This window comes from Kogia breviceps, chromosome 17 (genome assembly GCF_026419965.1).
Source record: "Kogia breviceps isolate mKogBre1 chromosome 17, mKogBre1 haplotype 1, whole genome shotgun sequence".
In the NCBI taxonomy this organism is placed as follows: domain Eukaryota; kingdom Metazoa; phylum Chordata; class Mammalia; order Artiodactyla; family Physeteridae; genus Kogia; species Kogia breviceps.
This window is the reverse complement of record NC_081326.1, coordinates 14,467,860-14,493,388: the sequence shown is the minus strand read 5'-3', so window position 1 is coordinate 14,493,388 and position 25,529 is coordinate 14,467,860. Positions and strand designations below refer to the sequence as shown.

Genomic DNA, 25,529 nt, shown 5'->3' with positions numbered 1-25,529 from the left:
TTTTTGTATTTGTAAAGGTGTATTTTTCAGGGTAAATTTTAGCAGTGGGATTGATAGGTCAAAGGATTAATGCATGTGTAATTTTGCTAGAAAATGCCAGATTCCCCTCCATACGGGCTCTACCATTTTTTCACTCCCACCAGCAACATATGAAAGCACTTTCTTCTCATGGTCTTACCATAAAGTGTGTGTGTATGTATATACACATACATACATACATACATACATATATAGATTTGAATAAAATGTGTTCTTAAATAATAAGAGCACTATCTGAGTAGTGGAATGATTGGTGATTTTTATCTCCTTCAACTGCTTTCCTTTTCTGTTTTCCAAATTTGTTGTAATCAGTACTTGTTACTTACAAAATAAGAAAGAAGACGTGGCAAAAGTATTAAATTTGCACTTCAGAGTGAGAATTTTGATTTAGCTAAAGGGGAGAATTTTCTGATGATAATTTGCAGTGGGCCAAAAGAGAAAAAGGAGCTATTTTTAAAACGTAGTGACATCATTTATTCGTGTCTTGTCCAGAGAGAAAGACAGAAAATAATTGACTTCTCAAAATTTCTTCTAAGCCTAAGAGTTCATAATTGTTACTGTTTCTTCTTTCCTCTTTCAACCAGAGTTATATACACACCTGGCCACACTGATGATCATATGGCCCTACTTTTAGAAGAGGAAAATGCTCTCTTTTCTGGAGATTGCATCCTAGGGGAAGGCACAACCATATTTGAAGACCTCTATGATTATATGAGCTCCCTAAAAGAGTTATTAAAAATCAAAGCTCAAGTTATATATCCAGGTGGGTAATATTATTAATCTAGCAAACCATTTGTGTCAAATGATGAGGAAGATTCATTTTGGTTTGTCTGTGTGTGTTCTTTGTGGTTTCAGCCTTGAAGAGATGCATATAAATTGCTTCTTTCTAAATTACACCCCTAAGTCTTGTCTAGCAATACAATGAAAAAGAAGACCAAGAGTTGTATTAATAACTTACTTAAAAGATATGAGGGTTATTTTTTAACATCTGCACAGCTATTAATAGAACTGTTAAATGCAATAAACCTACTGGAACAAGAAAAATGTTTTCATTCCGTAAGCTATCTTCCGTTTTGTTAACTTGATTTCTGTTGTGGACTACATTTTAGCCATGTAACCAACCTTGGGTAACATTTGATGTCTGAGCTTTAGTTTTTTAACTCATTGATGGAAATATCAGTAGCTTCTATGTCAACTGTAAAATTGTGTATTTATTTCCATTCTCCAGAAAAAGAAACCTGTTGTTAATATATCACTATAGCTGTCACTGCCCTGCTTTACAATACGAATCTCTCCTCCATCCTGAAAGCTAAGAAAGATACAGTACCCAACAAGAGGCCCCCAGAAGGAAAAAGAGACTCGATTACTTAATTTTTTAAGTCCTTCCAACTTGTTCCTAACCAAAGAGCCATGGAAAGATCTGTAAATACAGTGTCTTCAGTACCTTCATATTCTCTCATGAGTTCCCACTGCTGAGGGGATAGGAAACATACAGTGAGGCTGGGCATTTGGATTAATTTTGTGACATAAAAGGAGTGGAGGATGACAGCTCTTTTGAAAGAGAAGACAGTAGACATTTGATGCACCCACATTGGAATAAAGCTAATGAGAGGCTGCCCGGTGCAGGTTCTTGGAGTGTTGGCTTTAGTGAATCCAGTGAACTGGCTTATTGGCACAGCAGGAGCTCATATGTCAATGACGGTCTATAGCCGTAGCCACCATATATTAAAGCCTGCTACCCTACCCGCCAGGTACTGTGCAGGGACCTTCACAGAGCTGTCCTCACCAAAACCCAGAGAAGCAGGTAGCTGAAGAAATAAACTCGGGAGATTCATAGACTGTCCCAGCCACACAGCTAGTAAATGATAGTTGGTATCCTAAAGCCCATGCTCTTTACCTAACAGGTTTGTCTGCTTCTGGTATTTTGTTCTCAACCCTCTTGCAGATTTGTGTGATATGTTCATTTTCACTGTCTTAAAGAGCAAGTAAATTCCAATATAACTTTACCTGGGTTATCAACATTTCTGAATTGCTAGCCTATACATAAGATTCTTAAAGGTCTCTTGTGGTTCTTGTGAATTTTTAATAGGTCTTGGTGACTTACATGAAGCTACCTTTTACATTCCCCTTTTCAATCTTTGATAAGCATAGTGGTTAATAGCACAGAGTGGTTAAAAGCTCCTGAATCAGAATCCCAGCTCCACCCCTTCTTAGCTGTGTAACTGTAGGCAGATTATTTACCCTCCCTATGCCTCAGTTTCTGCTGTACAAAGAGGATAATAAAAGTATTAATACCTACTTCATGGAATTCTTGTAAGAATAATGTATATTCAGCATTTAGAGCAACGTCTGACAGATAACGAACACTGTAAATATTACCTATTAATACTGTTGTGATTACTGTTTTTATTGCTGTATTCTTACTGTTAAATTTTTATTTTCTAACTTTTAATGAACACAATAATATCTTATATAGATTTTGATATAATTATCTAATGTTTTGGGGCATTATATGTAATTTTTAAATCTCTTATTACCTGTATAGTTTTCCAGATAATTCTTATTTGTCATGTATTTTTCAATATGCTATATGAAATATTTTTAAAGAGAGTAAATTAACTTCAGTTGTACTTAAAATTTTTCATCTGGTTGAAATCATTTTTGTAATTATTCTGATGCAGGACATGGCCCAGTAATCCATAATGCCGAAGCTAAAATTCTACAATACATTTCTCACAGAAATATCCGAGAACAGCAAATTCTTACATTGTTTCAGGAGAACTCTGAAAAGTCATTCACAGCAATGGATCTTGTAAAAGTTATCTACAAGGTAATTTTCATTTATCTTATTTGTTCAAAGGCACGATTTTCATAGAATAATCTATTCAGTGGACTCTAGACGTGGTAAACTCATCCGATCCCAGAGCAGCGTGAGTCTGTTAGTTTTGTAAGTCATGTCACTCGTATGGATTTGAGCCCATCAATCTCAACCTTCTGGAACACAGAAGTTAGACAAACACTGGCCCGCAGAACAAAAACAACCATCGTGAGCCATTATGAAGCCTTTTATACTCCACTCTGTAGGGGAGATCACGGCCAACAGCCTGGCGGTTAATCTTTGTTAGGATTTGTGTATTATTCTAGCCATGTTGATGGTCTGGTGTCCTGACCGGCAGCGAGTAAGGGGTGATCTGCTAGAGACAGCTACTGGGGTACCAGCAGTGAGAAGCGGTAGCAATGCTCACAGCAGATTAAAGGGAGAAAGGCTGGCCATGAAGAAGGGCATGGGTAGAGCCACTTAGAATAGAGAGAGAGGGCCGCTCACTCGGTGGCCTCTGAGTGCATCACTACATGCCAGCGCTGCGTGGCAATCCATCAGTATGATTCGGTTTTTCCGCAAATGTTTATTCGATACCTGCTTCGGGGTTAAGAATGGAATAAGATGATCTGGGTTTTAAAACTCCCACTACCATAACCTGTATGGCCACAAAATACCATAACTGAGAGAGTATAACTAAAGATGAGCTTGAAAAGGAACCTGGGCCAGTTTCAGTTAGTAAAGGACCATAATGTCCCATGGGTCTAATTTCTCAAAATCCAGGTATCTCAGTGGGCTTTGTTTTAAAAGGGAGGAATGAATGATTAAAAGGGCTGACAATAAAAAGTGCCAGGAGCAAAGGGGTATTGCAGATGTTTACATTCTGCAAAAGAGTTCATTTCCTCATAATACTAAAGTTTAGCCACTCTAGACTCTAAGTTTTTTCTAACCCCAGTACAGACAGCAGATCTCTCTGATAACCCTCACAGATGGGTCATCCAGTGACTGTGCAGGCCTCAGAAATGCTGGTCCTGCATTCAGAGACGTGTTCAGGGATGTGTTCACTGCACACCCGTGTGAAGCACCTGTCACACACACCTAACAGCATTAGGTATTGCAGAGACATTTATTCATTCCACAGATGCTTACTGAACGCCCTCATGTACCACACACTGGACTAGGTGCAGAGACACACAGATGACTACAGATCCCCGCCCTCCACGGACTCACGGTTTCGCGAAGACAGACATGTTAAACAGATTCTTGCAATTCTGGCTGTATCATAATAGCTCCCAGTTTTGAGCACATGATTATGTGTTAGACACTGTACTAGACGCTTCACATTTCCAATTGTAATTTGAAGTACTTAATTTCAAGTACCTTGAATTTTCACTGCATAAAGATACTGTTATTCCAACGTAACAGATTAAAAATAGACTCAGAAAGTGTGAGCTAAGTAAGTTTTCCAAGGGCACAAAACTAGCAGATGTCACACACTCAAATGTCAGAAGTCAGATACTCAAATCTTGTGTTTTTCTATCACACCACGCTTCCTGCAAGGCCCATACACAGTACGTCAGGGCATAAAGGAAAGAGGAGTCATTTCTGCCTGGTGAAGATGCAGGGTGGTGAGGCTTGTCCAGAAAAGCTTCGGAAATTTAATTATTGAATCGGATCTTGAAGAAGGAGTCAGGCCAGAGTACAGGAGAAGAGAAGTCATTCTAGACAGAAGGGAAGATGTGTTCACACACTGGGAGTCACAAAGGCATCATGTGTGTTTGAAAACCCACAGAGAAAATGCATCTGACTGGAGCCCAGAATGTATATTGCAGATGGGCAGGGAGGGGGTCCCAGGAAATGAGGCAAGAAAGGCAGGCACGGCAGGTCAGGGGACGCCCTTGGTTGCCATGCTAAAAAAATGTGGGCTTCAGCCAATAAGCTGGGAATGACCACCCATCTTAGGCAGGGAGTCACATAATTAGACCTAGAAAATCACACTGGTAGATATAATACATGGTACTGGAGCTTCAGGGAGTTTGGGGTCGGAGCTTTCTGCTTGGGAATCATTAACACATGATGTTGCGGTGACAAGTTGATCAAGTAAAAAGAGAAGAGAGTCAATGATACAATTCATCATGAGAATCAGTATTGAAGAGAAATCGGGGAAGAATATCCAGGATGAAGATGAAATCATAAGAGGTAAAATAACCAAGGGAAAAGAGAAGAGTTCTTCCAAATGGAGAGACTAGCCAGTTGATTTCAGGTAAAATGAGGACGGAAAAGAATTCTCTGAATTTTTTTTTTTTTTTTTTTTTTTTTTTTTTGTGGTACGCGGGCCTCACTGTTGTGGCCTCTCCCTTGCGGAGCACAGGCTCCGGACGCGCAGGCTCAGCGGCCATGGCTCACGGGCCCAGCCGCTCCGCGGCATGTGGGATCTTCCCAGACCGGGGCACGAACCCGTGTCCCCTGCATCGGCAGGCGGATTCTCAACCACTGCGCCACCAGGGAAGCCCGAATTCTCTGAATTTTGATTAAAATATAATTCAATGATCTTTGCAAAACTTTTTCGGGGAGCTGAGAAATGGAGATAGTCAATTTAGTCAAGAAGCTTGACTTGAGGAAAATTCTTATTTAAATCATATAAGGAGACAACTACTGTATGTTACCACTTGTAATGTGGAATCTAAAAACTACAACAAACTAGTGAATATAACAAAAAAAGAAACAGACTCATAGCTATAGAGAACAAATTAGTGGTTACCGGTGGGGAGAGGGAAGGGGGAGGGGCAATAAAAGGGTAGGGGAGTATAACCTGTCATGTATAAAATAAGCTACCAAGATAAATATATTGTACAACACAGGGAAGAAGGCCAGTATCCTATAGTAACTAAATGGAGTATAACCTTTAAGAATTGTGAAGCACCATATCGTTCTTAACGTTAATATCGTATATCAAGTATCCTCCAATAAAATTAAAAATACATACTTAGAAAAAAGAATAAAAGGAATATTTATTTTGTTTACCATTCAGATAATAGTTGTCAATATTACATTACTAGCTTGACGAAAATAAAGGAAAAATTGTAAGATTTAAGGTGGAGACATATATACTTTTAATAAAAATGTGCAAAGACATTACCATGTAAGCTAATCAACAGACCATAGGGCCAACTGTCTGTAGAATCATCAAAACTACCTACAATAATTTTTATGTTTATTTATTCATTCATTTGTAAAATAGTGAGTTCCCACTATGTGCCATTTTGCTAAGCACTGGGTATTCAGTAGTGAACAGATGCTGCTACTGTATTGTCTTTATGGAGCTTACAGTCTGTTTTGCCTATAAGTATACTTCTAATAATATAGGGAGTCAAAGCAAGACATATATAAGATGAAACAGTGTTGATTATTACTCTGCAAAACTGTATTTGAATTAAGACCGTATTATTTTGCCTTTTTTCTTTAAAAGTTGCAAAAAGATTAACTCTGTTCTTTTTTAAAAAAGAAATGCTTTACTTTCACTCTCATTTTTCTTTGAGGATACTCCTGAGCATTTACATGAAATGGCCGAACATAACATCTTACTTCATTTGAAAAAACTAGAAAAGGAAGGGAAAATATGTAAGTATTCTTCCAAATTTTAGTTCTTTTATTACCAGCACTTAAAATATTTGTTAACAAATGAACTAGTTTCCTTTGAGGAAAAACATCACCCACCAGAGTTCTCCCTTGAATGTCACCGTCAGTTGGAGAGACAGTCACTAGGAAGGGTCAGTAGCAAAAGGCCAGGGGATCACAAGTTAGAACAAAAGCTTCCACAGGAATGAGAATCATCTCGCATGGGGGTTCCAGTCCTCACCCACCAGAACGACAGTGACGGGCATGTAGCGGGAAGAGAGCTTCTCCTCTCCCAGACCACACGAGCACGAAGAATTTTACACGTATCGATAGGAGATTTGGGAACGGCCAGAGGTCTAGCAGCGGTAAAGGTAGCAAACTCAAAGATACTAAAGCAGTAATTCTGTAATTGTTCCCTAGTGTTAAGTTAATTTGTCAAGTTAATAATCTTAGAAGTTTGATCCTTAAAAAGCAAGAGGTGCGAAGTTGGACTTTGTGTAGAAGCTTCAGCAACATCTTTATATGTACCCCCCCCAAGAAAAACCCCAACTTTATATTGAGCAACACAATTATTTTAGGAATTAATGCCATTTCTAGTTACAAGATAACTTAAAATCTAGTGATTTGCTCATCTTTTGTTAAATTTTTACTCTGTAATTTTCTTTGCATAGTTAGCAACATGGATCCTGAGGAGAAATGGAAAGCTCACCTTTAGTTTCAGCTTAAAGAAAGATTGTGTGGTTCTGTTTGTAGAGAATGGTATGTTTTGTTAACTATTAATTATTTACAGAGAATATAGCATGTGGAACGTTGAAAATAATCCTAAATATACTTTAAAATAACATCATACTTATTCTAAAGTATGTAAATTACATTTTGCACCTATAATATTAGCTATGTGTCTCACCTAGGTCTTATAACATTTTACCGAAAATTCAAAATCCAACAGTTTATCCATTTTCAATACATAAAATAAGTTTCTTTTAAAGTTATAAAAGTTAATGTCATTTAAACTGGATATTATTCTTAGAGGTTATTTATCTATTACCAGTGGTCAGTAATACTGTTTTTTCTAGCTGCTTCAATCAACAGCACAGGTTTCAGTGTAATCCTTCCTTTTCTGCAACGTTTGTCTACATCTGTAGATTACAGGCTTGTTTTCATATTTCTATCAATTATATCATGATTATATATCAGTTCTATACCTCTGTATCGTGTATATTTTCTCCTAGTGGCATCCCACAAATGATTTATATAAATCAACTTCTGGTAATAGAAAAATATTAAATTCCCAATTAAAGTCATTGTAAATAAATCATTATTTCTGTTATCCATTAGTACAACCAACTTACTTTCCAAATTTAGGTTTTCATATATAGTCATCAGCACATATATGAATTATATACCAAAGTTTTTAAAATTAGAATATTATAAGACAGAATTTTTTATAAGAAGTGTTTTTAAATCGTGGTTAGGGGACTTCCGTGGTGGCACAGTGGTTAAGAATCCACCTGCCAGTGCAGGGGACGTCAGTTCGAGCTCTGGTCCAGGAAGATCCTACGTGCCACGGAGCAACTAAGCCCGTGCGCCATGACTCCTGAGCCTGCACTCTTAGAGCCCATGAGCCGCAACTGCGGAGCCCGCATGCCACAACTACTGAAACCTGCATGCCTAGAGCCCGTGCTCTGCAACAAGAGAAGCCACCACAATGAGAAAGCCACGCACCACGATGAAGAGCAGCCCCCGCTCGCTGCAACTAGAGAAAACCCGCGCACAGCAACGAAGACCCGGTGCAGCCAAAAATAAATAATTTTTTAAAAAACAGATAAGCAACAAGCATACCTGTTTAAAATAAATAGTAGTTAGGTTCTAAGGTAGCCCACCAATGCTTATTTAACCCATAAGGTTGCCAAATGACAATACAAAAATGAGCTCAGAATCCTGAAAGTATACTTTCTTTTCTCTTTTCTAAAGACTTGTTAAAAATTCTTTAAAAACTTGCGTTAACATCCTTACCTCTTCCTGCCCCTTTTCCAGAGGCCCCTAGAATTTTCATACCATTCTAAACTCCGGAGACCTGTTGTGTTCCTGAAACCATTCCATATTACAAAATGACTGTGAACTCAACAACAAAAAACAGACAACCCAATTCAAACGTGGGCAAAGGACTTGAGAAGACATTTGTCCCAAGAAGATATGCAAATGGCCAATAAGCACATGAGAAGATGCTCAACATCTCTAATCATGAGGGAAATGCAAATTAAAACCACAACGCGTTAGGATACAGGGATGAGAAGGGCAGTTGGAACTGGGGGAATCGAATACACAAAGCTGAGGCGACATTGTCTTTCTAAGGTACCATGGCACACTTGAAGCTGCAAGTGCATCTGTTGAAAGAGGGGTGATGAGGGAAGGTTATTAAACTTGGTTCTTGAATGAGTCTAGGCAACTGAGCTTTATCAAAAGCAATGGCATCCACTAAGTATCTGCCTTGTGTGGGTACTGGGCCACATGCTGGGGATCCAAAGGGGAACAAAATAGCATCTCTGCTCTCAAAAGAAGCTCATCTGGTTGTGGAGACACACAATTACCATATGCAGTAGCAGTCAGTTTGTTTGGAGTAAAGGAAGAGTGTGTAGCCTGGTTGGGTTTCAGAAAGCTGCTTAGAGGAGGAGCCTAAGCCCAGTCTTGAAAGATGAGTCAGTGGCAGCCAGGTGATGAAGCTAGGGGTATCTGTTTGGGAGATGAGAAGATTGTTCTAGTTGGAAGAAATGGTGTATGCACATAAACAGAGAGGTGGCAGAGCATCACGTGGTTGGGGAACTAATTTATGTGACTAAACTACACTGTATAGTATTTGTGGGTTGAGGTCGTAAGGATAAGAAGCATCTCCTGGGAACCAGAGTGCCGTCATCCAGCCACACAGGATGGATATACACACTTTAGCGATTGGAAAGCAGGTGGTGGTCCGGGACAGGACTAGTATTATTTTGTTGTCTCAACAGCGAGTTTGTCCCAGACCATGATGGTAATTTTGCTCCCCTTTTTGTTTCTATCGCTCCAGCCAATTACTTTACCCCCATTCAGTACACCCAGAGGTTGTAGATTACTCATAGCTTCTGCTTACTCCTTTTCTATTTACTCAAAAGAGTTTTTGCATTCTCCTTATCATCACCTCTGCCCTCTCCCTGTAATGCTTCAGCTTCTGTTTTGCAACCACTGGGTAGCTCTCTAGGTGTCTCAGGTTCAGATCTCCTCATACAAGAGGACCTGACTGGTGTGATTAATCTTCTGTATCCCTTTTGGAGAGCTCTCCCGCCATCCTGTCCTATATGTTACTGACCAGCCCTTATGGTAACTGCTCTAGACCAATCATCTGGGACCAGAAGGGTCCCAGGAAATTTTATCAGAAGGGTACCCCATTCGACAGAGGCAGCACACGGGGTAAGTATTCTGAGATGGCCTTTTCAGCACAGTAGGGGAGGGAAAAACGAAGCCAAAGGAGTCTCAGAGGTAGTAGAAGACAGAGTAAGAGATACGGGAAATATTTAAGAAGAGGAATAGAATTTAGGGACCTATTAGGTCTTGAGGGATGGGATCAGGTGGAAAGGAAGAAGCCCAGTAGAGCTATAGATTTCTGGCTCGGGCAGCTGGGTAGTTGCTGAATTGATAACCAGGATGAGGGAATACAGGAAATGGGGTACATAGAGTGGGTCAGGGAGGGATGATGCATTGTACTGTCGATGTGAGTCTGGAGCACCAGGGAACATCCAAAGAGATACCTGGTAAGCACTTAGATACACAGAGCTGGGGCTAAATAGGTAGGCTCTATTTTGTTGCAAGTTAGTGTGAGCAAAAGGGAAAGTTGGTTGGCACAGCTAACCAACCTGAGAAGGTTGAAGGTGAAGCCAGGTTTGTGAAGAAGAATGAAGATTTGGATCCCATCAGTACAACCCCAAACATCTTTTTGTGGGGTTGGCGGGGGTGGTCAGAGCCTCCACAGCAGACTGGCTTCTTCACATGGTGAAGGTTACGGGCAGCTGTGGGCTCCTAACTAGCAGGGAAAGCTAGGTCTTCCAGCTTCAGTTTGGAAAATCCTAGGGGAAGGACTCGATGACTTGTACTGGCTCATTACCCACACCTTGGACCAGTCCCTGTGGTCAGGGAAACATGAGGTTCTGTATTTAGCCCAGCTTTGGTCACATGCCTGCCCCTGTGGCCACAGTGGGTGAGATCTCTTCTCAGATGGAGAGGAGGCTCAGAGAAGTGTTCGGGACCAGTACTGATTCCTTCATAAATAGCTTTCCCTTCTTTCCAGTGTGTGTAGAAGAGATGAGAAATAAATCAGAGCTCTTTGCGGTAGCTCACTGGATGCCCCAGCCAACTCTGTGAAACCTGAATCTTTTCTGTGTGTTTCTGGGAGACTTTCTGAGTATTTTTAAGTTATTTGCGAGTATTTTCATATGTCCAGGTTGTCACTTCAAGAAAGAGTAAAATTAATAACCTATATGGGAAAAGAATCTGAAAAAGGATAGGTATATGTATGACTGAATCACTTTGCTGTACACCCGAAACTAACACATTATAAATCAATTATACTCCAATGTAAAATCAAAAAAAATTTTTTTAAAGAAAAAGTAAAGTTGACTAGTAGCAGGGAGGCTGGAATCCTAGAGAAAATGAGAAAAGATTTCAGTGCAGGTGTTTCTTAACTCCGCCAATGCTGAACTTCTGCGCCCTCTCCCTTGCCAGTCTCCCTTGCTCACCAACGCAGTGCACCGGCTTAAATCTTGCTACCAATTTCCAGGCATTGTTGCATCTGGAAAACTCATCAGTCTTTTCCCTTTTTTCCATTCTGGGGTGGGGAGGGGTCTTAAAAAGATACTTGGTTTTGTTGGGGGGAAAAAGTTCCACGTTTGAAATAATGACTGTGAAAATCTTAGTTCCAGCCGCTCTGATGCTGGGCCTTTTGAAACGTTTGGAATTAAAGCGGAGAATGGAGGAGGGGCCTGTATAAGTGTATTTACTTGTGTATGCAGGCAATATCTACGGAAAAACACCCCCAACATTTTAAAAAACAGTTACATCGGTTACCTCCCAAGAGGAGAACTTATGGGTAGCTGAGGAACCGGGGATAGGACCGGAAACATCACAATCTACCCTTTTATATCTTTGGACTTTTGAATTATTTGAATGTATTGCTTATTCAAAATATAAATAATAAAATGTCTTAATCAAAAGAAAAGGCCTGAGTCTGTCTCATAGAATCTACTGGGCTAGTCTCCCAGAACAGAGGGGAGGTACATGCCCACTGGGAAAATGGTAAGTTGACCTGCACCCCAATCTACAGAGAAGCTTAAGAAGGCAGTCTGGGTTAGAGAGAGATTAGGAAGTCACGGCCCTGAGGTTGCCATGAAAGCAATGGGTAAATGTACACAACCTTGGGGTGGGTACAAAGGAAGAGAATTGGCAAGGACGATTACGAAAGCTTGATCAAGGATAGGATAATCACTGGGAGAGAGGCGTGACAGCAACCAAGAGAGGCATCCAAAACGGGACAGTCAACAGTGTTAAATGAAGACTCTGATCTTCTGTGCTGTTTATGCTTATTTTATCCATTATTGAATCATATAACATTAAATTCTCAAAAAAGTAGCTGCTGCTTACCAATTTTATCCTGAAAGACTGCTCAAAAATGCTAAAATTCTGAATCCCCCGCAAATCCATATTAAAATCCATTAACATTATAGGCAGTTTTTAAAAGCATTATTGTTTGAAAATTAATTTGTGGTACTGATTTATGGCAGATGGATCACATGTTTATTGCCATTCCTTTCCAAGATCCCCCCCCCAAATAATATATATTAAGTTTACAGAGGTACAGATAAAAAATAACAGTAAAAGATATAAACCCGAGAAGACCGTCGAAGAAGAGATTGCAGAGATTTCAACCAAATTTTGAAAGACGGCGGATGGAGTCAGGGAAGTGATGAAACTATAGCCAAAAATTGCTGGAGGGAAGAGGGCCAGTTCACCCTAACAACCCCTTGAGAAGATGAGGAGTTGGAGGCACCATATACTGCAAGAGGTAGGTACTGCTCTGCTCTAAAAGTGGGACTGGGGACTTCCCTGGTGGCACAGTGGTTAAGATTCTGCCTGCCCAGGGCTGGGGGTGTGGGTGGGATGAATTGGGAGATTGGAATTGACATGTATACACTGATGTATACAAAATGGATGACTAAAAAGAACCTGCTGTATTTAAAAAAAAAAAAAAAAAAAAATCCGCCTGCCAATGCAGGGGACAGGGGTTCGAGCCCTGGTCCGGGAAGATCCCACACGCCTCAGAGCAACTAAGCCCATGCGCCACAACTACTGAGCCTGCGCTTTAGAGCCCGCGAGCTGCAACTACCGAAGCCCGAGCGCCTAGAGCCCGTGCTCCGCAACAAGAGAAGCCACCGCAATGAGAAGCCTGAGCATCGCAACGAAGAGTAGCCCCCGCTCGCAGCAACTCGAGGAAGCGCGTGCGCAGCAACAAAGCCCCACGCAGCCGGAAATAAATAAATAAATAAATAAATAAATAAATAAATAAATAAATAAATAAATAATTTTTTTTTTTTTAAGTGGGATTGGTGAAAGCTTTTTTTTTTTTTTTTTTTTTGGCTTCACCACGTAGCATGTGGGACCTTAGTTCCCTGACCAGGGATTGAACTCACACCACTGGACCACCAGGTAAGTCCCCATAGTGAAAGCTTGTTATGTGCAACAGACCCCAGTGCTACTACACGGCCAGCCAACCACCACCCCAAAAAAGAGACTGAAGTGTATTCTTGGAGGTGAAAGGCAGAAAAAAGTTAAGCAAAAGTCAGAACAGTAGACCTCCATTCCCCTTTCCTCACCTGTCCCCAGAACAGCAGCTTCCAAATAGATGAATGCCAGGTAGAAGATTGGAAATTTCATCTCGAGAGAGCGAATGATCTAGAGAAAAAACCTGCACAAGCCCTGCTCACAAGACCCTAATCTCGTCAGAGACCTCACTTTGAACCATTGTTATAAAACCCCTCATCGAATCCTCCCAGGTTGGGGGAAAAAAAGAAAAAGAAAAAACCTGCACATACAGTTATATGTAGGTTCTCCACCACCATGGCCATATCTCCCTACAATTTGACAAATCCTCCCATACACTCATCCACATATACAGTTTCCAATCAGTATCTCTTAATATAAACAGAAATCAAACATCAGAAATGATGGAGTAAAACAAGAAAAAGTAAAGAAAAAAGTCAATGTAGAGAAAGCTTTTTTAAATTATTGGTATCTTTAGAGAGATAAGGGAAAGTATTACAATTTGTAAAATAAGAAAGATTACTACGGAAAGTAACTGTGGAAAAGTCTTGGAAACTAAAAATATATAACCAAAATAAATAGAACGGTTGGAAAACAAAGTTGAGAAAGTTCTTGGAAAACAACAACAAAAATGGAAAATAGAAGAAAAAAGACAGAAGACTTTAAAAGGAAACCAGGAGGTACAAAATCAAAGTAATAGGGGTCCAGAAAGAAAAGAACTGAAAATAGGCAGAAATTATCAAAGAAGAAATACACGAAGATTTCCCAGAACTGAAGGACATGAGTCTTTGCATTGAAAGGGTCTACTAAGTGCTCAACAGTGTAAAAAAAGATAAAACAATCCATACCAAGTCCTACCATTTCAAAATTTCAGAACATCAGAAATAAAGAGAAGCCCTTAGAAGCTTCCAGGCTATGGGTGTGGTGGTAGGATTGAGGGTTAGAATCACTTAGGAGGGAGCATGAATCAAAATGGCACTGGCTTTTTAAATGTAACAAGGGATTTTAGGACAGAATGCCTTCAACTCTCTGAGGGAAAAATTATTTGTGTCCTAGAAGTTTATAACCAACCGAATTATCAGTCATGTGTGCAGGTAAGGACTCAAAAAGTGCATCTGCCATGCACCTCTCTTTAGGGAACTGCTGGATAATGCACTCCAGAGAAACAAGAAAAAGGAAGGCCCACAGGTGCAACAGCAAATCCAATACAGGAAATTGTCAAGAGTGAGTTCTAAGGGAATTCCCTGGTGGTCCAGTGGTGAGGACTTCACACTTTCACTGCCAAGGGCCCAGGTTCAATCCCTGGTTGGAACTAAGATCCCACAAGCTGCACAGCATGGACAAAAACAACAAAAAAAGTGAGTTCTAAGACAAAGGGGCCTGTCTCCAAAGCCTGCTCCATATTGGAGTAAGAGGAAGCGGAGGCTTCAGAGAGCGATCTCCCGGGCAGGGGAATGAAACGTTATCTGGCATGGTTGAGGCTTTGGGGGAAAAAAAGTGCTGGTAGTCAGACGACAACTCTAGTTGAGCAACTGAAACGACAATCAGTAGAAAACTATACTGGTGGCGGAGGGGGGAAATGTGGCGATTATTGATTCCAAAAACTAAGAACGATGCTAGGAAAGAACGAAGCATGAAATACTCTCTGACTCTTCAATTTTACATAGGCAATAACGGAAACAGTGATTAAAAATTGCGTTACAGGATAATGGAGGAAAGGAAATGGCAGGTCGAGCATGCTAAATCATTACCTGTGATAAGAGACTATCAATTCTATTACCCATTTCTTCCTTTTAGTGAGACCAACGTCTATTCTAATGGCATATGATGCAGCCCATGCTTTTAACATTTTCCCAAGGGTTGAAGAAAATTTTTCACTGAAAGCAGCTCTCTGGTTTTATACCACAGAAGGGTCCCCAGCCTACTTTGTGGAAGTAGATCGATCCTGCTTCTTTCCCCCACTTCAGTTTTCAAAAATGGTTAACATGCTGACCACAAGTGGTGTATCTCAAGATTTTATATCTAAACCTGAAACTCTAAGGAATATTGTTAACCATCCACTCTCTTGGTGCAAACATATGGCCTTGAACCACTTCCATCACTATCAAGTGGGGTACTTATTACCAATAAGCAAATTTCTGGTCGCTCGCTAACCAGATTTACTGAATCAGAATTCCTGAAAAGGACCAAGGAATATAATTTTTCCACCCTCAGAATGGGAGAAAATATTTGCAAATGAAGCAACTGACAAAGGATTAATTTCCAAAATTTATAAGCAACTCATGCAGCTCAATAACAAAAAAACAAACAACCCAATCCAAAAATGGGCAGAAGAACTAAATAGACATTTCTCCAAAGAAGATATACAGATTGCTAAAAAACACATGAAAGAATGCTCAACCTCATTAATCATTAGAGAAATGCAAATCAAAACTACAATGAGATATCATCTCACACCGGTCAGATTGGCCATCATCAAAAACTCTAGAAACAATAAATGCTGGAGAGGGTGTGGAGAAAAGGGAACCCTCTTGCACTGCTGGTGGGAATGTAAATTGATACAGCCGCTATGGAGAACAGTATGGAGGTTCCTTAAAAAACTACAAATAGAACTACCATACGACCCAGCAATCCCACTACTGGGCATATACCCTGAGAAAACCATAATTCAGAAAGACTCATGTACCAAAATGTTCATTGCAGCTCTATTTACAATAGCCAGGACATGGAAGCAACCTAAGTGTCCATCAACAGATGAATGGATAAAGAAGATGTGGCACATATATACAATGGAATATTACTCAGCCATAAAAAGAAATGAAACTGAGTTATTTATAATGAGGTGGATGGACCTGGAGTCTGTCATACAGAGTGAAGTAAGTCAGAAGGAGAAAAACAAATACCGTATGCTAACACATATATATGGACTCTAAGGGAAAAAAATGTCATGAAGAGATTAGTCGTAGGACAGGAATAAAACACAGACTTACTCGAGCATGGACTTGAGGATATGGGGAGGGGGAGGGGTGGGCTGTGACGAAGTGGGGGAGTGGCAGGGACATATATACACTATCAAATGTAAATTAGATAGCTGGTGGGAAGCTGCTGCATAGCACAGGGAGATCACCTCTGTGCTTTGTGACCGCCTGGGGGGGTGGGATAGGGAGGGTGGGAGAGAGGGTGATGCAAGAGGGAGGAGATGTGGGAGCATGTGTGTATGTATAACTGATTTAGTTTGTTGTAGAGGGAAAACTAACACTATTGTAAAACAATTATACTCCAATAAAGATGTTAAAAAAAAAAAAAAGGAATATAATTTTTCCCATTGACCCAGGTAGTTCTTTATTCACACGAACAGAATTATAATTTAGTATTATGTTGTTGGTTTTTATTTTATCAAAGGTCAGTGTGAGATCCACACATATAAAATCTCTACCTGTTTTTTTTTCTTAATGCTATTGAGGGCAGTGTGTATTTTATAATTCAGTGTTCTTCAGTGTTCGTGGAATGAAATCTCAGATTTCAGAGCTAGGAAAAATGTTTTTCTCTCCTATGTGAACTGGTCTATTTCCTTTATGAGACTAGGGCTTGTCAAATTTGACTAACTATTAGAATCACCTGGGGAACTTTGAAAACATGCACCGCTTCCCAGACCCCAAGCCAGACACACTCACCAGAATCTCCAGGTTAGGGAGGATCCATGTGATACAGATAATTAACCATGTTTCGTACACTCCGCATGGGACAAACATCTAGCTAATTCAACATGTTCACATTTTGCCTTGACTTCCTGGAAGCTAGTCTTATAGCAATTTTTCTTGGAATTCAATTTTTAATATGATCATTGTCCTTTTCTTCCCCCATTTTATTACTTGTCTTATTTACTATGTTTTTAAAGAATTTCAACTTCAGAGGAAATAATTTCTAATAATCCTGTCCTTTGGACCAGCACATTCCTTGCAATAGCATTTAAGCCTAAAATAAATCTGTTATTAGGATTAAAGAGTGAGAGAATGTTGTGAGCTTTTAAAAGTTTCATCATCCAGAGTTTATGGAGGCTTCGTGGGAAATTACTGTTAGAAAAGCACTCTGAAAACCACTGTTATTACTGCTGTATATAGAAAATTAAGATCCTGATCCCTTTTAGTCTCTTCGCTACGGGCACCCCCAAGACTAAATTCGTTGCTCTTCTTTCTTCTTATTCACCACCTCAAAGAGCTAATCCATTTGAGTCGTGTTAACCATCATCACCAAATGTATACTTGAGCTTGAATCTTTTGCTGTCTGCAGGAACTCTTCATGTAGCTGTCTCCCAAAGTCCAGACATCAATGTGAAGAAACTCGGTATATCTAAAACTGATCTCTCCTGTTTACTCCACAATCTCATAGTCCTGCTTACCTCTCCTTCCAACTCACCATTTGGGTAAATAGCATCACCATTCCTCCCATGTCCCCAGCTGAATCTGTCCTGGATCACTCCTGTTTCTTTCAAGCCCCACACCATTTAGCAAGGCAATATTCCTGCTATAGTTTGAGGATGTAGATGCGATCTGAAGACCAAAGAAAATGCGGCTGGGTGTGAGAGATGCCCAGGAGGACTGATAAAACTGCCTAGGAAATGAAAGGGGCTTGCTTCACAGGAATGAAACCTATCGTTTCTCTCACAGAGTCTCAGGGATTTCTCCCTTTCTCTTTTCTTCCCTGGCCTAGCGCTCATTTCCTGAGTTAAACCACGACTAATTGATTTCCCAGTATGTGGCCCATTCCTGTTTCCATTCATCATGGTGGTGGTGGTGATGCTTTAGTAATATTATTTGTCCAATCAATTCCTCCTCTATAGACAAAGAATGATAATGGTACCTAACTCAATGAGTTGTTGTATTAAATGTTCTTTGTGTTGATCACAGTGCTTGGCACCCAATAAATATTAGTTGCTATTATTTTATTGTTGTTGTTAACAGAACACAGTCACATATTCCCTTATGATTATTTCACTTGGACTTAACACCAGTTAAGCTCCATAAAGCACCACACTTACTTTTTAGTAAAACCTTACCATAACTTTAAAAATTCACATCCTTCATCTGGGGAGTTAACATTTAATAGTTGTAAAATCTTAAACAAGTTATTTTACCGAGCCTCTGCTTCCTTATTTGAAGGAGGGAAAACGTTATGTTCCTGGTTGATAGGAGATTAAAATTAATAATGTAGCTCTCCAAGGACGTCGTCGTTGAGCTGTGTAGGAGAAAAGCTACCATGGCTTCCAGTTCTTTGACAAAACCTCGGATGCGTGGCCTCTGGCCAAGCGTCTGCGATTTCAAATTGTTGGAGCATTCGTTGTCTCCTTGGGAGTTGCAGCTTTCTATAAGTTTGCTGTGGCTGAACCACGAAAGAAGGCGTATGCAGATTTCTACAGAAATTATGATTCCATAAAAGATTTTGAGGAGATGAGGGAGGCAGGTATCTTTCAGAGGGCAAAGTGATTTTGGAATAGAAAGAATTTCTTTGGGTTGAGTTCCATGGAAGTTTGTCACTTACCTGTGTTCCTGAACTATGAACTCCTAATATCTGGGCTAAGGAATAGTTTCTCATGATACATAAACGATTAACAAATACCGTTAATAATGTATATATCAGCAGTGTTTGGGGGACTGCAAAGAACTGTACACATTTTACCTGTTTTCACTCGTGCTGTAAGCTTTGTCTTTGAGCACAAGGGCTGATGCAAACAAGGAAACAGCTCCAAAGAATCCTTGGCCACCACCCCAAGACCTTGGTTCTACTAGGCACCGAGCCATACACCATTTTTCTGATGGCTACAAGACATCATGTCAGCTCCACCAGTCACAAACTCCCTGAGGTATAAGACCTTCTAATTTTAGAAGCAGTTGAGCAAAGCATTTTGCACAGAGTGATGCTCTCATCATTTCATTCTCCTCAGGAGAAAGTGATCTACTGGGTGACCTCCCTGGCAGAGGTGAGTCTACAGTTGCTTTGCGAAGTACACCCCCAGTCTGCTGCTGCTGTGTCCTCACGTTCCCATCTCCCCAGGAACCACTTACCCACCACCATTTGCCTGCCTGTTCATGAGAACTAAGACCCTCTTGCAGGCGAAACAAGCTCAAAGTAGGACCACTCCTCTATCTGTGTCTGCTGAGTTTATTTCAGAAAGCCATCCTACTACACATCTTCAGAGTCCTTGGCTGTTGCCTGAAATACAAGCCGTCTATTCCATCCCATCCATCTAGTCTTCTCATTCACTCATGGTCATACTACTGTTGGATTTTGCTCCCCTGATCCAACCACCTCCTGCTGTTCCTCTACCTTTAGAACCTTCCCACCATGTTCCCTGGGACACCTGTGTTGGTTCACGTTCTTATTTGCCCAACACCCCTTCCTCTGCACCTTCTAATACTAGACTCACTTACCCTACCCATGGGAAATGCATGTGACCAAGATAGGCCGCGTGACCCAGAAATGATCATACAGCCAAGCCAGCTTTGTCTAGGTCTTCCTTTGGGATTGCTCTGATAGAACTTGCAAGTGACAATGTTCTCTGCCATGTAAATAAAGTCCATTGACTATAGGGAAAAATGAAGCCAACCTGAAACAAAAGACAGAAAGAAAGATACATTGAGAGAGAGTACTGATGAGGTCAAGTATCTGGTTCTAGCTCCCAAGATCCACAGAGCATCCCAATTCCCCAGAGCTTTTCTTTTGAATCTGCTGAATCTTGTGAATCTTCTTTTCAGTCCCTCGCAACTAGGAGAGTTATAATAAGAGAATCCACTCCAGTATAAAGAAACCCCCTACATCCTCCAACCCTGCACCAAGCATTCCCTTGACCAGCTGCTTAAACTCTATCCTAGCCCTCCCCTCAAACCACCAAGCCCCTTGAGTGGGGCTGACAGTCTCCGCCTGTCCAAACCCCTCCAGGGCCACCCTGTTCCTGTGGCCATCTTTCCCTCCACCCTTGTGGCTGTCACTCCCCTCTCATTCCTTCAAAACGGTCTTCCTGGCACTGCCCTTCCTGATCTCATCACAGACGGGAAGAACCTCCACTCAGGTCCACGACTGCTTTGTCTCTGCTGACCTTGCCTTGTCCCTCCTTCGTTTCCGTGTGAAAAGAGGTGTCCCCTCCTATGTAAAGTTAATCCTCTAGCTATGTGCTGGAGGATCCAAACCTTCAAGACCTCAGTCCATCCACGTTCCCACCTCTCCCCATCTCCCCAGTGTCTTCAACCTCGTCCTCTTCTCCCTTGTCTCGTATCTAAACGTGATCATCTGTCACATCATTCAACAGCAAACACAAAACCTACCTTAACTCCCTGATTCTTCTTTAGTGACCTACCCTGCTCTCTCCTCCCCTTTGAAGCTAAACTTCTTGAAATCACTTACACTTCCTGTTTCCATTTTTACACTTTGCATTCACCACTTTCTGAAACTGATCTCTCATCTATCAGAGAAGCATTAACTCAGGCCCTTGGTGTGCTAAACAAAGTGAGACTAAATAAAGTGAACTAAGTTATAGTTTAAATAAGGATAGACACTCCATCTTGGGTTCCTTACGCTTCTAGAGGTCAGAAGATCACAGTCCTGCCCCTAGGGGGACCCAAGAGTGATCTGGCTGGGTCACAGCCTTTTCATTACCACTTAGTTGGCTCTCCCTCCAAGGGGGACGTGTCCTCTCTTGCCAATCTTTCCTAAGAGTAACCACACTGCATTATAAATTTGGCTTATCGTTTCCATAGCAGTAAACTTTATACTCAAGAAAATTATATCCCTTCCAACCATTAAAGCAATGATTTCGCTTCCTCATAGAAATACAATTTCTTCCTCACAAGACAAGTGCAATTTTATATTCTTAAAATTTACTATAAATGATTTCACAACAGCATGTAAACAGATAAATGACCTGCTTTTTGTTTGTTTGTTTTTGCCGTACGCGGGCCTCTCACTGTCGTGGCCTCTCCCGTTGCGGAGCTCAGGCTCCGGACGCGCAGGCTCAGCGGCCATGGCTCACGGGCCCAGCCGCTCCGCGGCATCTGGGCTCTTCCCAGGACCGGGGCACGAACCCACTTCCCCTGCATAGTCAGGCGGACTCTCCACCACTGCGCCACCACGGAAGCCCTGTTCTTTGTCTTTTTAATGGGCTTTGTGTTTCCATCAGAGCAAGAGCCAGTCTCTCCAATGGATCAGGTTGAGAATCATTGCTCTCTGGAAGTTCAGGGTCACCCTGGTAAGTGAAGCTCCTGGAGCACTATTTGTACTGAAACAGAATGGGTTTGTCCGACCAACAGGTTGCCAGCCCTGCGACTTTGCGCAAATTATTTAACCTCTCTGAGCCTCAGTTTCCCCATTTTTAAATTAGAATAACAACTATTCATAGGGTTTCTGTGAAAACTAAATGATGTAACTTATGTGAAAGCAAAATATAAATACCTGGAACACAGTAGTCATACAACAAATATTAGTTTCTTCTTTTCCATTCTTTTGTCCCCTGGGAGCTGTTGAAATCCAACAGTCCCATTTTAGTTCTTCCTTTTATTAGGCACGTGCTGTTGTACTTACATTCGCATCATCTCAGAACTGTTTTTTTCCTTTTCATATATGTCTTGTACGACCAACTAGAGATAACCTCTTTGACGGCAAAGATTGTCTCTCTGTTTCTTTGCTATTTCTCATAATTACAGCAACCCTATGCCACAGATTTTCCTGGATAGACCGCATTTCAAACAGTCTGCTTTTTGTCCTTTTCTAAATTATTAAAAATATCCTGAGAATCCCAACATTTCGGGATTCAAGCTACATTTGCGGAAACATCACTTGCCCACAAGACAGTGTCTGTACCCATAGGAGCCAGCGCCACGCTGGACACACAATAGCCTCCAGAGGTGGACACCCCTGAGCACTCAGTCTGCTTAAGAGAGGCCTCCGGAGCCCTGAGGGCCTCCTTAGACCACTTTCCCCACCACCATGACCCGCCTTCAGAGGATTTACCGGCAGTCCTCCCTCCCTATAAGCTTCTGAAGCAGCCCATCCTAAAAAGGAAGCTAAAATTAGAACTGATTCCCCACTTTCCCTAAAAGACCATCTGCAGAGTGGCCCCATGTGGCAGGACCCTTTCCACCTTACCTTAGTCCCCTTGGAGGCGAACCTCCAGGTCATCCACCGTCACCACATTCGCTCCCCCTCGTGGCTCTTCCTCCCTTGATTTGACTTCAGCTAACGTGCCCCCACCCTTCCACTGCATCCCCTAGAAGCCCAGCTGTGTCATCAGCCAAGCCCTCCACAGCCTCCACCCTTTTCTGCATCTTTTCTTTACCCTCTTGCACAGAAACCTGGGGCAGCTCTCACTGGAAACTGAAACCTGCTTCGCCCCGGAGCCTCGAGAGGCCGCTGCGCTCCCTCCCACCCCAGCACGCCGCAGAGCCGAGGGGAGGAGTGGGGGTGCCCATGCCCCTCCCTGCTGCCGACAGAGAGCTCTCCCCCCTCGCCCCCAAATCCGCGCTCTTCTGGAAGCCCATGCCCTCCAACTACACCACCCACTCACTACCCACGACGCCGCGACCAACACCCGCTCACCAGGCTCCTGACTCCGCTTCGTCCTCCTCACTCGTGCCGCATGTCAGCGCCCGCCCCCTTCCCCTTCAGCGCCCTGAGTCCCTCCTGGCGACAGAGCACCCATGAGGCGTGTGGAGGGCGCTCTCCCCTCCTACCGCCTCGACTCCTCGCTTCCGCTTCCGACGTGCGCCCTCCATCACGCCCCTCCCGTCTCGTCCCCAAGGACCGCACGACCTCGGGACTCATCCCCAGCCCCCCACCCTCTGACCGCTTGCTCTCTGGCCAGCTAGCCCCACTCCAACCCTCTTCCACTCCGTGGGCGCCCCCAGTTCCGAGGCCCCAGCGCTCTGCATCTGGGGATACAGCACTGGCAAGCAACAGATGGCACCCTCGGAAGGGCTGAGCTGGAGAGAATTTCGTGAAAGGCCCGTAGACAGAGGAGTGGGCCGGCTGAGAGAGCCCAGCAGAGACAGGGGAAGCTCCCGGGCAGCCTGAAGACGCAGAGGAGAGAAAGAGGTACTGAGCCCAGCAAGAGCTGGAAGTGAGAGAAAGGCTGACAGGGGCTGTGGCCACCGCAGAACACAGGCCCGGCCAGAACCATCATAAGGCCAGGAGGGATCAGGGGAGAACAGACCCCCAAAACTCACTTCTGGTTTTTGGCCAGTGCCTCCCATTGGCTGAACTCAGAGGGCCGGGGAGCCTCCGTGACGCGATCTGAAGAGGTTTGCCTTTCCCAGCAAACAAGGGTGGATTGTGGGTGGAGGGTGACCAGGTAGGAGAAGCACAGCCACCTCCTCACAGCCCTGGCCTATTCTGCAATTCCCCTCAACATCCTTGCCCCTCTGGCACGCTGGCCTGGCCGACCCCAACTCTCTGCCTTCTCCAGAGCTGGATCCAAGCAGGGGGATGGGACCAAAGACAATTATGGGGCTCTGCTTACCAGTCTCACTTTAAATGCAGGCTGGCCGGGGGGTTCTCAGGCTGCACCTCAGCCTGAGGTCTTCCTGCTGGCCCTCCCTCCTTCCTCTCACAGGTGTCAGACACGTATCGCGGTCTGCAGCCTTTCCCTACCGACTCCTCTCCCATCTACTTTTCACGTACGTTGCTGACGACGAATCCCTTACGATTCTAACTTGGTCTTGGTGTCTGTTTCCTGGATCACCTCCGCTGCCACAGACTCACATCCTCTGTCTTGCCAAGTCCAATGGCCATCCCAAGTCCTACAGCCGTCCAGAGTATGGTAGGTTTCATGCAACTAAAAGAACACCAGTGGGGGTATTTTCTCACAAAAGAGTGAAAAATGACTACATTTTAAGGTTTGAAAGAGTCCATTTCAGTTTTAAAATTCACTTTAGTGGAACAATTAATTTCCAAATGACCTAGAATATTTCCATGTCACCCTTCACCAAACAGGTCTTGAAAATACCCATCACATTGGTAATGACTTGTTTACTGTCTTCCATTCCAGGTATATGAGTTTCAAGGACAAAAACGAAGTCTTTCTTTGGGGAATAATAAAAATGTTCTAAAGTTAGATTGTGGTGGTGGTTGCCCAATTTTGTAAATATACTAAAAAATCATCAAATTGTACTCTTGAAATAGGTGAACTACGTGATATAAATTATATCTCATTAAAGCTATTTTTTTAAATGCAGTTGAATCATTAGAGATGGCCACAGAAGTCAGTAAAGGTTTCAGTGAAGTCACCTGTGAATGAGACTTGAAGCAACAGTTGGCGTGTGCTGCGTAGATGAGGGGAGGGGAGAAAACATCCCAGACAGAAGCAGCAGCAAGCACAAAGCCAGGGAGAGCGTGGGAAGAGGACAGACTATCGTGTGTATAGATTTGGAAGCCAGTGGTGCTGGTACGAAGAGATTGGGGCCTATAGAGGCAGGGTTTGAGCATGTCTGGGTAGGCAGAAGCCAAACTGTAAAGCACTATTTAGTCATGCTAGCTTCCCACAAAGGAAAAGGGCAACCACCAAAAAATGTTGAAAAATTTTGTTAGAAAGATCATTCTAATATGAAATTGGAAGGTGATTTGGAGGTAGGTAAAACTAGTAATTGTTTGATCCGAAAGTAGGAAAATAACAATAGCTAACATTTGGGACTTCCCTGGTAGTCCAGCAGTTAGGACTCCATGCTTCCACGGCAGGGGGCACCGGCTCAATCCCTGGTCAGGGAACTAAGATCCCGCAAGCAGCGTGGCCAAAAAGAAAAAATAATAACAATAATAGCTAACATTGATACCTAACTCTCTACTAAGCACTTTCCTGGAATCATCTCATTTCGTTGCTAAAGTAGGCTACAGGTACTACAATTATCTCCTTTTTATTGATGATATGGTTTGCTCCCTCACCTCTTCAAGTCTTCAGGCAAATGCAATTTCCCACACTTTCCCTATTCCCCTTGCTTTATTTTTCTCCGGGACCCTCATCTCAATTTAAGACATGTTTCACTTTGTAAATCTTGTGTAAAGATCCTCTTCCCATACTAAAATGAAAGCCCGTAAGAAGAGGTTCAATTGTACTTTTCCTTCAGTTCTGTATCCCCAGTGCTTAGCATATGGTAGCTGCCCAATAAATAGTTTTTTGAATGCATGAATACGTAAATAAATGAAGAAATCGAACCTCATGGAGATAAGTAAC

The 25,529-nt window shown here is 42.3% G+C and overlaps 1 protein-coding gene, 1 long non-coding RNA gene and 1 pseudogene across 3 annotated transcripts in view; all 3 read left to right on the top strand.

Annotated features, from left to right (window-relative positions):
• LOC131744263 (endoribonuclease LACTB2-like) overlaps positions 1-22,997 on the top strand; it is a 38,748-nt gene extending 15,751 nt beyond the window's left edge. The window contains exons 2-6 of one of the 2 annotated variants that reach the window (XM_059043648.2): positions 624-802; positions 2,721-2,869; positions 6,397-6,478; positions 7,147-7,234; positions 8,513-11,720. In XM_059043648.2, coding sequence (XP_058899631.2) covers positions 658-802; positions 2,721-2,869; positions 6,397-6,478; positions 7,147-7,190 — 420 coding nt within the window. In that variant the 5' untranslated portion in view covers positions 624-657 and the 3' untranslated portion in view covers positions 7,191-7,234; positions 8,513-11,720. Of the gene's footprint in view, positions 1-623; positions 803-2,720; positions 2,870-6,396; positions 6,479-7,146; positions 7,235-8,512; positions 11,721-19,259; positions 19,296-22,655 lie in introns of those variants that run through there. The other variant, XM_067017575.1, reaches the window with a different exon arrangement.
• On the top strand, positions 18,575-19,005 carry LOC131744265 (cytochrome c oxidase subunit 6C-like; annotated as a pseudogene).
• A 70-nt stretch (positions 22,998-23,067) lies between the features above and the next one.
• On the top strand, positions 23,068-24,416 carry LOC136792912 (uncharacterized). The gene is made up of 3 exons (XR_010837513.1): positions 23,068-23,398; positions 23,916-24,122; positions 24,351-24,416. It is a non-coding gene; the product is annotated as an uncharacterized lncRNA (long non-coding RNA).
• Positions 24,417-25,529: the final 1,113 nt, after the last annotated feature.